The 14,277-nt window shown below is 42.0% G+C and overlaps 1 protein-coding gene and 1 long non-coding RNA gene across 3 annotated transcripts; one reads left to right on the forward strand and one right to left on the reverse strand.

Annotated features, from left to right (window-relative positions):
* Window positions 1-314: 314 nt before the first annotated feature.
* On the reverse strand, window positions 315-14,032 carry mtpap (mitochondrial poly(A) polymerase; the record flags this gene model as incomplete). 2 transcript variants are annotated; one of them, XR_013969695.1, is made up of 10 exons in its annotated part: window positions 3,182-3,319; window positions 4,923-5,101; window positions 6,446-6,519; window positions 6,617-6,709; window positions 9,175-9,401; window positions 10,516-10,727; window positions 12,354-12,578; window positions 12,675-12,908; window positions 13,005-13,171; window positions 13,852-14,032. XR_013969695.1 is itself a non-coding variant. In XM_080865296.1 (9 exons), 9 exons carry the CDS (start codon window positions 14,030-14,032, stop codon window positions 2,975-2,977), a joined length of 1,758 nt encoding a protein of 585 aa, XP_080721422.1. In that variant the 3' UTR covers window positions 315-2,974. The 2 variants fall into 2 exon arrangements, 1 of the variants encoding a protein (XP_080721422.1); XM_080865296.1 differs by lacking the exon at window positions 4,923-5,101 and having other exon boundaries at window positions 315-3,319.
* Window positions 6,602-9,282, forward strand: LOC308386028. The gene is made up of 3 exons (XR_013969696.1): window positions 6,602-6,737; window positions 8,552-8,681; window positions 9,146-9,282. It is a non-coding gene; the product is annotated as an uncharacterized lncRNA (long non-coding RNA).
* Window positions 14,033-14,277: the final 245 nt, after the last annotated feature.

Below are 14,277 nucleotides of genomic sequence, written 5' to 3' on the forward strand. Positions count from 1 at the left end.
TTTAAATAAAGTATAGCCCCTATTCGAGTTAAAATGCACAAGAAAGCAGGGGATGTTTCAGGGTGGGCCAAACTTGTCATTAATAAGTCACAATATGAGCCTATGGTATCAGTCAAAGCCAACCGCAGACTTTGAAACTGGGACCTCACTAATCATTGGGTGATGGGATTTTAGCCTAACCCCCAAGAACAAGGCTAATTTCTTCCCACACAGAAGAAGATACAGATAGAATAAAAGAAATTACTCTGACCAAATCAAGCCAGTGGTAATGACAATGGTGATTTTATTTATATAGCACACTTTGTTATATATAAACTCAATCTTCTTAACACAGATGACCAAATCATAAAAAGCTGTGTAGGTTCATTGCCTTAAGATAGCAAAATAAAAAAAATTCAACATGTGAAACACAGGAACTGAAAATTTTATTACATGTCTCTATATATTTCATCCCAAACACAAAAAAGTACAACTTGTTCAATTTAATCAGATCTCTGTGGGATAAAACGAAGTGTAAAAATAAATATATATAGCCACCTATTATCCTTCAATCTCTGTTTAGTTGGTTAAAAATATCTATTACATTAACTGCTAGCAAGATGGATAAAAAAAAAGATCAACCACTCAATGTTCTCCAAATTATTTTACTTCCCAGATGTTTTGGTTTTAGCATAACTTTAGCTTACTGCAGCTGACTAGCTTGATGCTATCAATGGCAGCCATTGATAGCATTCAAGCTAACCAGCAATAAAGGCAATCACTGTACAGTCATTGATTAAAGCCATTAAATAATGCAGGTTATTGTAATCAATACATAAACTATACTACTTAGCTTCCCTGTGTGATCTCTCACAGCAGTAGATACTATGTTTTATCCAGCTAGCTTCCACAAAACTGTAGATAGCTATTGAGAAAATGCCCAAGTCAAGAAAAAACTCAACTAAATGCACATCACTACAAAATTGCAAAGATATCATATTAGAGTTCCATCGTAGTCTGTTATACATATGGAAAATGCATCCCATTTTTGTAGTTGTTTTACAATTCAGTTTTTAGCACTTCAAATCAAGTTGTGTAAAATCAAAAAATAAGTGAAAGAAAGACATAAAAGTTTTATAGAGGATTATGTTTTTATAGGTTAAGAACTGGTTAACTTACAGCTTTCCTGAAGTGGAAGTAGATTCAGGTTCCCCAACTTTTGCTGATTATGAAATTCTCTGTATGAAAGTGAGATCAAACTGTCCCTGAACTTCTTGTATAAACCACTCCAAAAGATGAAGGGAACCGTAGATAATCACAGTATTGAACAAAGGCCAAAGTTATCTGGCGATGCTCTTCCTGTTCTTTCTCACAAAAAGCAGAAGATACTGGTTCTGCCAAGTTGACCTTGAATCCATCTTGCCTTATGCAACAGTCCATCTCTTGGTATGTTCTTCACACTCACACACTAAAATACCTGTTCCACCTGAATGGACTACAGGTATCGGGTCTTGCTAATAGAACTTCATCAATCACATGAGACAAGGACAGCTGTCATCTGTGTGTGTGGGAAGATGCCATCCGGCAAACACGGCCCTTATTACCAAACAGAAACAGAAAAATTAGTCAGGAGGGATAAGAAGACAGCAATGGTCTGTAGTCACCACTTGCAGAACCATTCCCTTTTGGGGGATTGCCTTGTTGTTGCCTCTCGAGTGCACCTGTTGTCACTTTCACTTGCACCAAAGCAGATGAAACTGATTCACAGTGGGTTATGCTTCCTAACAGAACAGATTGATATCCCTTAAGTTTAAGTGATTTTGTGTTATACTGTGATAATTAAGGGTTCCTTTATATTTAAGCTGGGTGTCTTACGACAATACTGTCCGAAAAGTTGTGCTTTATGTTGCTGTCAGAATGACATAAAGTACACTTCAGTAACAACTCAAAGTTGAAGTGTTCCAAAATTGTGTTTACTGGTTATGTAGTGTTAGAGAAAGAATAGCATGAACTTTTTTTTAGCATTACCTGCAGTTACAAAGTAAATAGGAAGAAGAGCTATTATTACTCAAGGGTTATTAGCTGTAATACAATATTTGCAGTAAAAGCACACAAAGTAGATCAAATTTTACTGTTATAAATCTGTATCAGATAAATCGGATAGTTTTTACCACTAAACCTGTAAAAATCAGATATAAAAGCTGTTTATATAAAGTTTATTCTTTCTCCAACTACCAATGGTACTACTTCTGTAACAGTTCTAACAGTCAAGTGTTTGTCCCACTTTGCTGCTTTAATTACACTTGAAATTATATATTTTCAGATAAAAACATACACACACACACACACACACAAACACACACCTCTTCTCATGTCTCAAAAAAAAAAGAAAAAAAAGATCATACTGCCTGGAAAAACTGAAATTTTAGAATTTATTTCATCAGACAAGGATAATTTTAAAAAGTATGAAATGTCTTTCCATGGTTATTTAGTATTTATGATTCTGATGTATTTTGCTACACTTCTGCTGCCTTTACTCGTGTTGGGGCTCCATAAGTGTAACAAGTGTATACAGTTTTCAGTAAAACCTTAACTATTCCATCCATATTGTAACTGTATGCGTAATGATTTAGCCTGAAGTGTAAACAGATGGTGTCTGTGCTGATGCTGTTAACAGTGATGCACATGATAATGAATCAAATTAACCTGTTAAACACTGAGCTACGAAACGAGCACCAGGCCAGACTGAATTACACAGTATTGTCTTTAATCACAACAGAGTGGGAAAGTCTACAGCCTACATGGCCAAGACTCCCTTATTTCAGGTCCCAAAACATATGCACTTATAGGTCTCACTAACACCCTCCAGTGTCCATGTTTGGAACTACAGTCCAGTTCCTGGAGCCTCTTCTCTCACCTTCACAGTGAAGCATCACACAGCAACACTGAGGAGGTTGAAGTCCTGACAAGAGAGTGGAGACATGGAAGAGTCCTTCTAGCTCTTCTTTAGTTGATTTTTATTTTTTAATGATTCTAGCAAGCCCTTGATCCTTTCACTGGCCGGCTCCCTCCTCCTTTTCTTGCGACTTTTGATCCCTGCGACCTGCGAAGGCAGAAGGAGGGTAGCGAGTCCCCAAGGTGTGGGTGCACCTTCGCCTCCCGCACCACCACCTCTTGGTGTGCTGGTTTCACTCTGCTGGAGCAGCCAGGCGCTCTCCTGACACAAAGCCACGAATCGGTCGAGTTGGCTGGCGTTGACGTTCTTGCTGACGTTTAAAGAGGTTTCAAACGGGTTCTGGATGTGCAGCGGGGCCACCTCTGGTTTGTTCTGCTCCTTGCCCTGGAGGGAGAGGGAAGGGGACAAGGCAGGTTGAAAACACATTCGTGAGCAGCAGCAGCTGTAAGTGTAGACCTTCGTGTCCTGTGCGTCATGGTCCATCAATTTCGTTGGTCATGGACTCAGCCTTTTGCTGCTTTATCTGGGGCACACATAGCTGAGTAGAACACCTCTCTGCAGGGTAGCAGATGAAGAAGGGAAATGGACATGTCTTTTTTGACTTGGGGAAATGAGCAGAGTTTTTTGAATTTACCCAAAAAAAGAAGGAAAAAAATTAGCTTAGCCTGAAATAAAAAAAAACATACATGGTCTGTATCTGTCCAAATGCCGTGGCCATCAAATAAAGTATCAAAATGTGGGTCAGAGGGAAGTCAAGAAGCTTCCGTGGTACTTTGCATGCTGTATCCTGCATAATGCCTGACAGTAAAGGCACAGGGGGATAAAGGATGGGCAGGAAGGATTAAAGATGGCAACATAAAGCCATCAGTCAGAAAAGGGGAGTGAAGCGGTGAATTGTAGCACAGTAAAGCAGATTTATGGTGGTTGCTCCACTGTTGAAAGCCGATAGGCAAGGGTCACAACCACAGTCTACCTGAAAGCTTCCTGTGCTGTAGGGAGGCTATGTCAAACTTCACATTAGTCTCATTTATTAAGCTGGGGTCTCTCTTTCCCACGGGTATCGATTCATTAAACTCTAAGCTCTAGCAAAATCCCTGCATCTCATATACTGTGCCATCAAAGCATGAAGAGCTACTTTATCAACAAAATTTCTACTGGGAAGAGTAATAGGGAGTAAGAGGCATATTATTCAGCACTGAACATTTTAAGCAGTAGGTTAATTAACTATCGCATATAGACAGAGAGGAAAAATTAGCCCCAAAAACTCCCAACGATGAAACACTGTGACTTCCATCGAGGATGTTCCCTGGTTGCCAGTAGAAAGTATTACGCAGGCATAAACAGCCACATCAGGATAAATGTGGGTATAAAAAGAACAAATATGCATTTGTTTGCAGTTAATGTGACAGACCTCCTAATTGGGATCTAAAGCTCAAGGGCGCCAGGCTCCTGTGGGGCCGGCATCAATCACATGAGACGAGGACAGCTGTCATCTGTGTGTGTGGGAAGACGCCATCCAGCAAACACGGTCTTTATTACCAACAGATTTCCCTGCCGGAGCTCAGCTGGGTGCAAGAGTTGAAAGAAGACTGAACTTCTCTCTGTGTGCGTTTTAAGTTTTATTCCAGTTCCTTAGGTGTGAGGATTTGGACTAACACAGACACTGGACTGACTTTAAAACCATATTAATTTTTTGTCACATTAGCATGTAGATGTGGGAATCCCCCGACATCATATGATATGATATTGTCAAAATACTTCACACACACAATACAATATTATTGTATTGCAATAACTACAAATGATGCCCTTAGGGTGTTCTGATATCCTCGTGTTGGTGTTGTTCCCAGATATCATGAAAATGTTGTTCCAGGTTCAACATTGCAAGTGACCAATCACATTGTTCTGACGTCAGTCTTTTGCGCGCCAAGCCATTCGTCCATTTATGAAATTCCAATATTGCAAGGACAATATCAATTCTGCTTACCGTTTATCAAAGGGTTAGGGTCAGGGTCCGCTGATCGGCGGACAGAGTCGGTTTCTCGCAGCTTAAGTACAGTTTTTTGTTTTACGGCGGTTTCTCCCGAAGTCGCAAAAGTATGACGTCACAACATTCTGATTGGTCACTTGCAATGTTGATCCTGGAACAACATTTAGTATGATGATCTGGGAACAACACCAACAAGACGATATCAGATTGTGCAATGCCCTTAAAGCTAAACTTTGTCACTATCTATTTTATCCACTAAGATACTCTGCTTGGAGAATGCACTCCTACTGTGGTAATAACTACCTACTGACATGGTTTTTATGCTTTTGTGTTGAGAAAGAAGATAAAGAAGGACTCTGTAGCATAGTAGTAGAGATGAGGACTGCTGAAGAAGCATAGCCGTCTGTCTGATGGATGCATGCGTAGTGCATCAGTTGCTAAAACAAAACAAAAAAAACAAAAAACGGCAGATGCTACAGAATTTACATCACAATCAGAAACTGAGATAATCACGGAAACTGTAACACTGGAATAAATGACTGCGAGGATGCACAGCTCAATTAAACGATGTTAAAACTACCTGCATACAGTTATGCCAAATGTGTATGTATGTGTGTGCCCCACCATAACTCTGCAACGACTGTGCAGTACTGCAGAGGTCAGATCCACTAATAAATCCAAGCCCACACTGAAGGACCCCAGTTGAGCCTTTTTACGACATATGCAGCAATGCTGACAGTATATCAGAACACTCTGAGCCATCGCGGCTGTTTTTCAGCTTAACAGTCCAGCTCCGTTCAAACGTTCCTTTAGACAGGAGCCTCAGTGTGTTTAGAAAACTTGATTTGAAGTCTAAATGGCAGCTTTGAAGTAGAGGGCTATTTGCCTTGTCCGAAATGTTTTACAAGCATTTGTCAGTCTAAAAGTTTTGCTGTAGCTTTGACCGCTCTTTGCCGATTTTAGATTTTAAACTGGAGCTCCCACTTAATTCACATTTGCTCCCTTTTGAATGTGAGGAATTTTTGGGATATCTATTTATTTATGCATGCAGTTGGCATGGAGAGAAAAAAAAGCACAGGAAGCGATTGTTGGTCTCATTATTATTTCATTAGCAGAGGGAGAAATCCTTTGTACTGACTGATACAACATGAGTAGAACTTCCTAAGCAACTCAAAAATCAGCTTGTTTGCAGCATTTCCAAAATGATGCTTATGATACTTTTCTCTTTGTAGAATATGGGGGGTTTTTTTTCCAGCTCTCAGAAGTGGACATATACATGGATCTGTTATGCCTGCTAATCACTGGCCATTGGGGCAGACAAAGATGGATCTTTGTCTGCCCCTCCCAGACAAGAGGTTTAAACATCAGGAGGCGGGGCTTGTTCTCCCAGATGACCATGTCATATCCACTCTCTATAAGACCACACAGATCACACAGCAGAAAATCTGTGGTGCCAGTTGAATCTCCCTTCAACTGGCACCAAACTATGACCTGAGGCAGTTCTGGATAATCATGCTCACCTTTCTGATATTTATGGACATCCGGCTGAATGGGAAGGTGGCGTAGAACTCGAAGAACTCACCCAGCAGTTGCTCTAAACCAAAGATAGAAAACTGGAATTAGCATAAAAGCCCGCTAACACAAATGTCACCGACATATCAAACTGTGGGGGGGCGGTCTCTTGTGCTCACCTAGCGTCTCTGTGTTGCTCTGAAGCTGGATCTTGTTGAAGTCGCTGACAAATGTGCAGTCGTTCCCCTCGATCACGGTCTTGTCCCCGGGGCCTTGTGGAGACGAGAGCAGGGATACAAGGTAAAACGTCTGCCTTTACACGCCTGCGACGGCCATAAACAACACACAGATGGATGGAGTCACGCGCTCGTGGCCAGAAAACAAGAAAGCAAGGGGAGAGCAGGCGCACGTGATAAACAAAAAAAGAACAAAGACAGCATGTATCATGTCCTTCCTTGGCTGGTTTACATCTTTAACCGTGCCCTTGTCGAGTCTCCTTCACCACCATGAGGCTGGTGTGTGTGTGTGTGTGTGTGTGTGTGTGTGTGTGTGTGTGTGTGTGTGTGTGTGTGTGTGTGTGTGTGTGTGTGTGTGTGTGTGTTATACTGCTGTTTAAATAACTGCCTGGAAGCGCACATGTGTGTGTGTGTGTCTAGAGGAGGTGGGTCATTGACCTTCCCAGAGTGATGGGCCTTTTATTGTCCTGTAAGCACTCTGTGTGATAGAGTCTGCGCTAAATGGTGTGCCGAGGAGGAAGAGGAAGGAGAGGAGGGGAGGAGGTGAGGTTAGATTGCTTTTGGAAGGCAATTATCAGGCAGCCAAGGTGACAGAAAGAGGGGCAGAGGGAGGCGAGTGGACTTGCGGGCAGATTGGTGTGACGGCAGTTCTATTAGAAAAGGACACTGGGTTAAACATTCCTAACACATATATACATGGTAATAAGATGGATGGCTGGAAGGCTTTCCCAGGATGCTGAGTATTAAATAAAACAAGTGAACAGTCTCCAGGGCTGTAGATGAAGGATGTGTGTTGTACTCAGTGTTGCAGGGTCACACCTGACATTGAAATGCTGCTCTTGGCTACAGTTAAATTTGAAAGTCATGGACACAGCAAAGGTGCATTGAACACAATTATGCTGCATGGCAATGGCACCTATGCTCAGGCTGAGGACCCCACAAGGACAACGCCTCTCTTTATCTGAAGTGGGCACAGCAGGTGGACCAACACTTAACAAGTCATCAAGCTTGGTTTACCAGATCAACTTGATTGTGATATGGTTGTGCCCTGTCTGCTAAAGAATACATACATTAGCAGATAACTGGGCTTTGTCTATGACCTGGAAAACGCAAGTGTTTTAGCACGTCTTGCAAAGGCAGCTGCTGGTCCCTGCCAGGCCGAGGGGGCCTCTGCCATGGGAGAAGAGGCCCGGAAAGCAATGGGTCTGCATGCTGCAGAATCCAACACACACCTCAGTCACTGAAAGCAGCAGTAACAGGACACCATTAATTATCCCTCCACAAGTTCAAAAGGTCCAATCTAGACCACCGGGTGGCTTCACGAGTGTGAAAGCTGCAATAAAGATATTAGGACCCTCAGTGGTGAGTGGATGCCCGGATTACTACAAAGGCATAAAAACGTGTGGAAAGAAAAAATCGTTTGAATTGTTTGATGTCATTTAAAAGACACTGTTTAAACTGCAGTTGTTTCAACAACATCTCGTGTTGTTCATCACTTCTTTTGTAAATAGATGGTTCATTAGAGGTGAACAAATAGTCACTGGAGATGTTATGAGAGAAGGATCCGGAATTCCATGACAGCAAAAATGGTGCTAGAAGTGCAACGTCCGTGAATGAAGTCAGTGAATTTTTCAAGCTGTTTTAATCCAATTTAACTGGAGATTCCATGTATGTATTTCTATAAACAAATAAAGCTCAAAGTGTCCAGAGGTGCTTAAACATGGTTACAGACAGAAAAGACTTTCCCCTTGCTTTCCCAGAGAAAATCACCCCAACCAGCTGTAAATGAGAATTCTTGTTACTTCCAAAATGTGTTATTTTCTTCCTGAATTCAGCAAAATTTTACAATTTGGTGCTTTTCTTGCCTTTATTTGCCAGGAAACACAATATTCATGGAGTGGGGACTGCTGCTCTTACTTTGTTCACCTCCTCCCTGCTGCGTGAATTTTACTCTGACTCAGTTAATTGGAACCTTTTCACACGTGCACTGGGACTGTCCTCAAAGCAGGTATCTTACACTGAAAATCTAACTTCCTTAACACCAAAAGTTTTTGTTGAATCATTTATGACATTTTTCATTTCTAAGTAACTAATTGACCAAGGTATATTTGTGAGTGTGACAGCTGTACAGAGAAAACCCCCACCCCACACTGCCGCTAGTGTACTCGGTGGTTGCATTTATATTTTAGGGAACAGTTAGTAAGCAACGTGTGAAGAAAAAAAAAGGCATTATTAATTTATGAACTTCTTGTTTTTTGCCTGACACTTAAATAAGAAAGATGTTTTCTAGTGAACGCGTGTTTGCTTAAGATTGGAAAGTACACTGTTTTTGAAGCATGAAGAACGAGACTGTTGTGTTGGGCTGTGAAATGCTACGCTTAGAGTGATTGTTAAGAATAGAAAAAAGCAAAACTCTTAATGTTATTAACTAAAACACTACTGAAACTTTGAACCTTATTAACAAATTCTCAGAGGTCCGCTGTGTGAGTGCTGGATGGTACCTGCGAGGTCCCACAGGTGGTCCAGTGTGGGGATGATGGGAGGAGTCCTCTTCTGCAGGAAGAACAGCACCATGACAGTGAGGGAGAAGTTGGTGATCCAGGCCCCGGGGATGCTACTGGTGACTCCGTGAGCTCGGGCCCAGCAGCGTACAGTGAACACCAGGCTGCGCACCCGAGGGTCCAGCTCTCCATACAGGTAGAGCAACTCTGTGCTCTTCATCGCCACCCTGTGGAGAACACAAAGAGTGACATCTGAGCATACGGTGCATCCAGATAGATGCAGGTTTCACAATCTGAGGTTCGGAGCGCTAGAGTAGGTTATCATCAAGGATGTGTCTGTGTATTTCTGCATTCATCCCTCCTTTGACCCAGATGAGTATCCCAGTTCCTGATGCTGGGAAACATCCCCACAATGATGCAGCCACCATCGTGCTTCACTGTAGGGGTGATTTTGACTACTTTTGTTTACTCCAGACATGACGCTCAGTATTCAGGCCAGAGAGTCAGAGATCTGAGAGTCCTCTAGCTGATTTCTGGCAAACTCCAGGCGGGCTGTTATGTACTTCTCACTGTCTGATTTTAGAGATTTCAAATGGAAATTTAGTAATATGGAATGGCTTTTGAAAATAAATGACACTATGTTCAATTATAAAATGCCTGCATTTTGCCTTAAATATAGAACTTGGAGATGTGTTAACAGCATTAACAGTTCAGAGAAATGGTGCAAGGGCCGACCATTACAGGTCAGAGAAACTAAATGTACTGCTGGAGAGCAGCATTCAGCTGACTCGGCTGCTGTTCGTCTGTTTTTCTTGAATGCACACATTCACACCTCAGGCAGGAAGGTGCTATGCTTCAATGATGTGTGAGCACGATTTAAGAAAAGTCCCCCCTCTCACAGCCACCCACAGATGCTGGTTCAACTCCATTTCCTTAGAAACTGCAGAGTGGTTTTCTGTACGTTAGCAGGTGTGTGTGTGTGTGTGTGTGTGTGTGTGTGTGTGTGTGTGTGTGTGTGTGTGTGTGTGTGTGTGTGTACTTGTGTCACACACCAGCAGAGACCACAAGTCAATAACGTTGGAAGGAAAAGAAGTGAAACACAAACAAGCCCACACTTCGTGTTCAGTTTCACAGCGGAAAAATGCAAGACTGACCCATCGTAGCACTTCCTGCCAGAGTCTGGTTTCTGTCTGGGAGCTTTTATAACGCAAGCGTGGTCAAAAATGGTATTATGGGTAACGTAAAAAGAGCATTTACTGTGAAGCAAGAGAACTGTGACCAAGTCAAATCTGACATTTTACTCATTCCACTGACGTCAGAACATCTGCGCTGACTGAGTACCTGTTGTTGGCTGTGAGGTCACACTGAAAGCCAGACGGCTGGTGGGCGAAACGGACCAGAGGGCACCGTGCGTTGAGAATTTTCTGTACCCCCACGCAGCCGGGCCCAAACTGGTCGACGCACTCCCCGATCACAGACAGGATGCTCTGAGTAACGGCTCGCTCTGAATTGGCCCGCTTCATCTGGTACTCCAGGGAGAGGCCTGACTTAGGCTGCACACACAGGGAGGAATATACAGAATAACAGATATGTTTACACTTTAATTTTTCAATTGTTTTGTCCTAAGAAACCATGAGGCATACAGTGGTTATTTTCATTTGATCCTATAGTATCTCCACACCTTTCTGTCTTATGACATGTAAATAAAGTATTCACCTAATGCATGTTTCAGGGTGACTCTCTTCTATGTCAAGTTGATGTCTGTGGTCATTCTAGTTGAGCTGCCAGTTAACCGTTACATTACTGCAAGTGCATTCATAGCTTTCAAACAAACTAAAGACAGACACATGCACATCAGCTGTCTGAAAGTCAGACCAACACATCAGCATTTTTAGTTTGGCGATAGTGGGGATCTAGCAGGTGGCAAAAAGAAAGAAGCAACCACTTTTGCACCACTTTGTTTGGTTTTATGCAAAGGATTTCTGGGTAGTGCGTCGCTGTGGGGTGATATCAGGAGATAAATCAATATGTGAGGGCAATTTTTATATACATGTATAGGTGGTTTCAAACATATGTGCCATGAGCCAAACATACCCTGCAAAAGGGTTCAATGCAGGCCACTGGATGCATTTTTAAGTAAGACCTACACAACAAGAACCCCTGCTGCACAGAAGCATTCTTTTGGAATAAAAACAACCAGAAACAACCTGCGGCATATTTTTCAAATTCCTCCTACTTTTTATGAGCCATCTGTGATGTTTCATTATATGAATATACTTCAAAAAGTGCTTCATGGGAATTTTTTTATATGCCGCTATTTAATGGGTTTACTGGTCTAGCTCATTTGAGATCAACTTGGACAGCATGTTGCCCATTAACTTAAATAAGTTTGATAACTCTGTCACATGTTTTATTGCTCCCTCAGTGCCACTGGATAATAAAATGAAATTGGTTCATGTGTGATTGTGGTGGCAAATCCGCAATTGCTGGCAGAGGTACTTAAAAAAAGTCTAAAAATACTAACCTAATTTCCTATAACGGTGAAGGTAGACAAGTGCAAATGCCTGCAGCCAAGCATTCAAAGCAATGGAAAGTGAACAAGAGAGGTGAAGAGCAGAGTACAGGCAGGGTGAGTGGGTGGAAATGAGTGTCAGGGGCGACTTATGACAGTAAGAAAGCAAGACTGAAAGGGAAGGTTTATGAGCGGGTCGTGAAACCATCTATGATGTGTGGCTTGAAGACAGTAGCACTGACAATAAACACAGAAGGCAGAGCTTACAGGTGGTGGAGATGGTGATGCTAAGATTTTCAATATATTAGAAATGAGTACATCAGAGAGACAGCTATGATTAAGCATTTTAGAGACAAAGTCAACAGAAAAAGAGAAAGACCACAGACAGGATTCATGGATGACAGAGGAGGACGTTAAGGTCACATAGAAGCGGATGATCTGCTGTGTCGACCCCCAAAGGGAGCCGAAAGAAGCAAAAGAAGAACGTGGTTCTTTCATATGCCTTTTTTTGGTGTCAGAGACAACAAAACAAACCAAAGGAGTAGTTAGTTTAGATGCAGATAAAATGCTTAAAAGGAAAGCTACCTCACAACTCACAAGGAAATCACTGCAAACTGTTTGCCAATAAATCTAATATTTTCTAAAGAAACCTAGAAAGCCTCATTACCAGTTTCACATTGCGTCCAGTGATGCTGTCCAGATCCAGCAACATATCCAGGTCACAGCCAAGCTTTCCAAAGCCATTCACTGATGAGCCAAAGGGTTTGATGGTGCATTCTGGAAAATAAGCGGTAGCAATATCCTTGAGTAGGGAACAGACGAGGAAACGCAGCCTGCTGTTCTCCTCTGTGAGTTGATAGGCTTCAGTCAAGGAGCTTATCTGCTTGTCTATCTGAGGGAAACCAGGAAATGGGAAACATCCAAATCAATCAACTTCAAACAAGACTTAAAATGTAAGTATAACTTTTGATGTGATAAGTCAACATACACTCTCTTCTCTGGAAAGTCTCTTTATTAGCTCATTGATGGGAATAGTGGTCTGAGGTTGGCACTGCCGGCCTGACAGTTGGTTTGATGAGTCCACTGAGCCGAGGTTTCTGAGTGACAGCAGTCTGGATTTGAAAGGCACTGCGGATTCGTGGCTGCCACCAGGAATTGCCACCCCTTCAAGTAAAGACGTAACACTTTCCTGGTTGGCAAACTCCACTACAGCATACACTCCCTGGAGAATTACACAATATCATAATTGTAACATAATTCCAACAGGGTGGTGAGGTAGCAGTACTTGCTTATCAGAAGAGGTTGGTCTTTTACTCACATAGCTTTCATAAAAGAAGTATTTATTGATTTCTCCATGTTTTGATAAATACTTGAGGAACTTTTTCTCATTGGTACTGGACTGACAGCTGATGAGAACGGACCTCTCTGCTTGTTCTTGTCTCTCCATGTGGAGAGTGTGCAGAGACTTCCTTCCATTCTTTTCATCTGACAACAGAGAAGAAGCCATCCAACAAGTCAAGTTTTTTTCTCTGAGAGTAAGACATTTAAAACTGTGTAATAAGCACACCGTTGTTAACAGACAGACAGGCCTAACATTAGTTTCAACTTGGGTGACTGATATCAGCTTACTGGGAAATAATATGACATTTACCGGTGACAGCAGGCAATAATTCTGTGGTGTGTCACGTCAGTTTTGCACTGATAAACGTTCAAAGACTGGGATGCACCAAATTGATAATAAAATGCAAAAAGTGTGATGTATCGTCGGTTAAGTTCTAGTTTTCATTGTTCAATTGTCCCAGAACATGTCAACAAACCTCATTTAAAAAACTGTCAGTTTTACAGTGGGGCTTTCTATGTAAATATACACGTCCCGCAAATGACAGGTACAAGCTCAAAACGTTCTATATAATAACATTTTAGCCCAAAAAGAGTTATCGCGTTGTTATCGTTAACAGTCACACTGCCGAATTTTACGTATGACCCAGTGATTTCTTACAGGTCACACATTGTGTAAAACGCACAACGCACTCAGAGTTACGGCCTTCACCAACAAAAATATAACGTTTCTCAGGGGAGTTTGGAATGGTGCTCACTCGACATCACACGGCGGTGTATTGGGGCTAGCCTAAAGGCCAGCTTCTCTTCTAGGCTTAATTACTAACCACTTTCGTCACTTCGAGTGGCCTCAGCTCGGGCAATAACGACGTCTGTTCCTATACTTCTGTGAAGAAACGCGTCGGTTTTCTGTAGGCACTTCGCGAGGCTGGCCCTTCCTCTCATATGTAACCTGCACACAGCAAAGGAGGACGCCATTGTTTTTCGGAATGAAGCGTAAATGCGCATGCGGCTGGTCCTGTCTACGGCAACCTAGAGATACCAGAAAAGACACTTTCTAGTGTTTAAAAAACTATCATCCGATTTCTTTGGGCTGACTCTGTAACGTCTTTTAAAGGTATCAAATTTGAAATTGAATTGAAATTTGTTTTTATTTTATTTACTACGAATGAGCTTCAGTGTTGGTGATATATTATGCATCCTACATTAAACGAGACACGTCTCCCGATAGGAAAGCACCCAACAGTCCTGAA

This window comes from Rhamphochromis sp. 'chilingali' (assembly GCF_963969265.1).
Source record: "Rhamphochromis sp. 'chilingali' genome assembly, chromosome: 18".
In the NCBI taxonomy this organism is placed as follows: Eukaryota; Metazoa; Chordata; class Actinopteri; order Cichliformes; family Cichlidae; genus Rhamphochromis; species Rhamphochromis sp. 'chilingali'.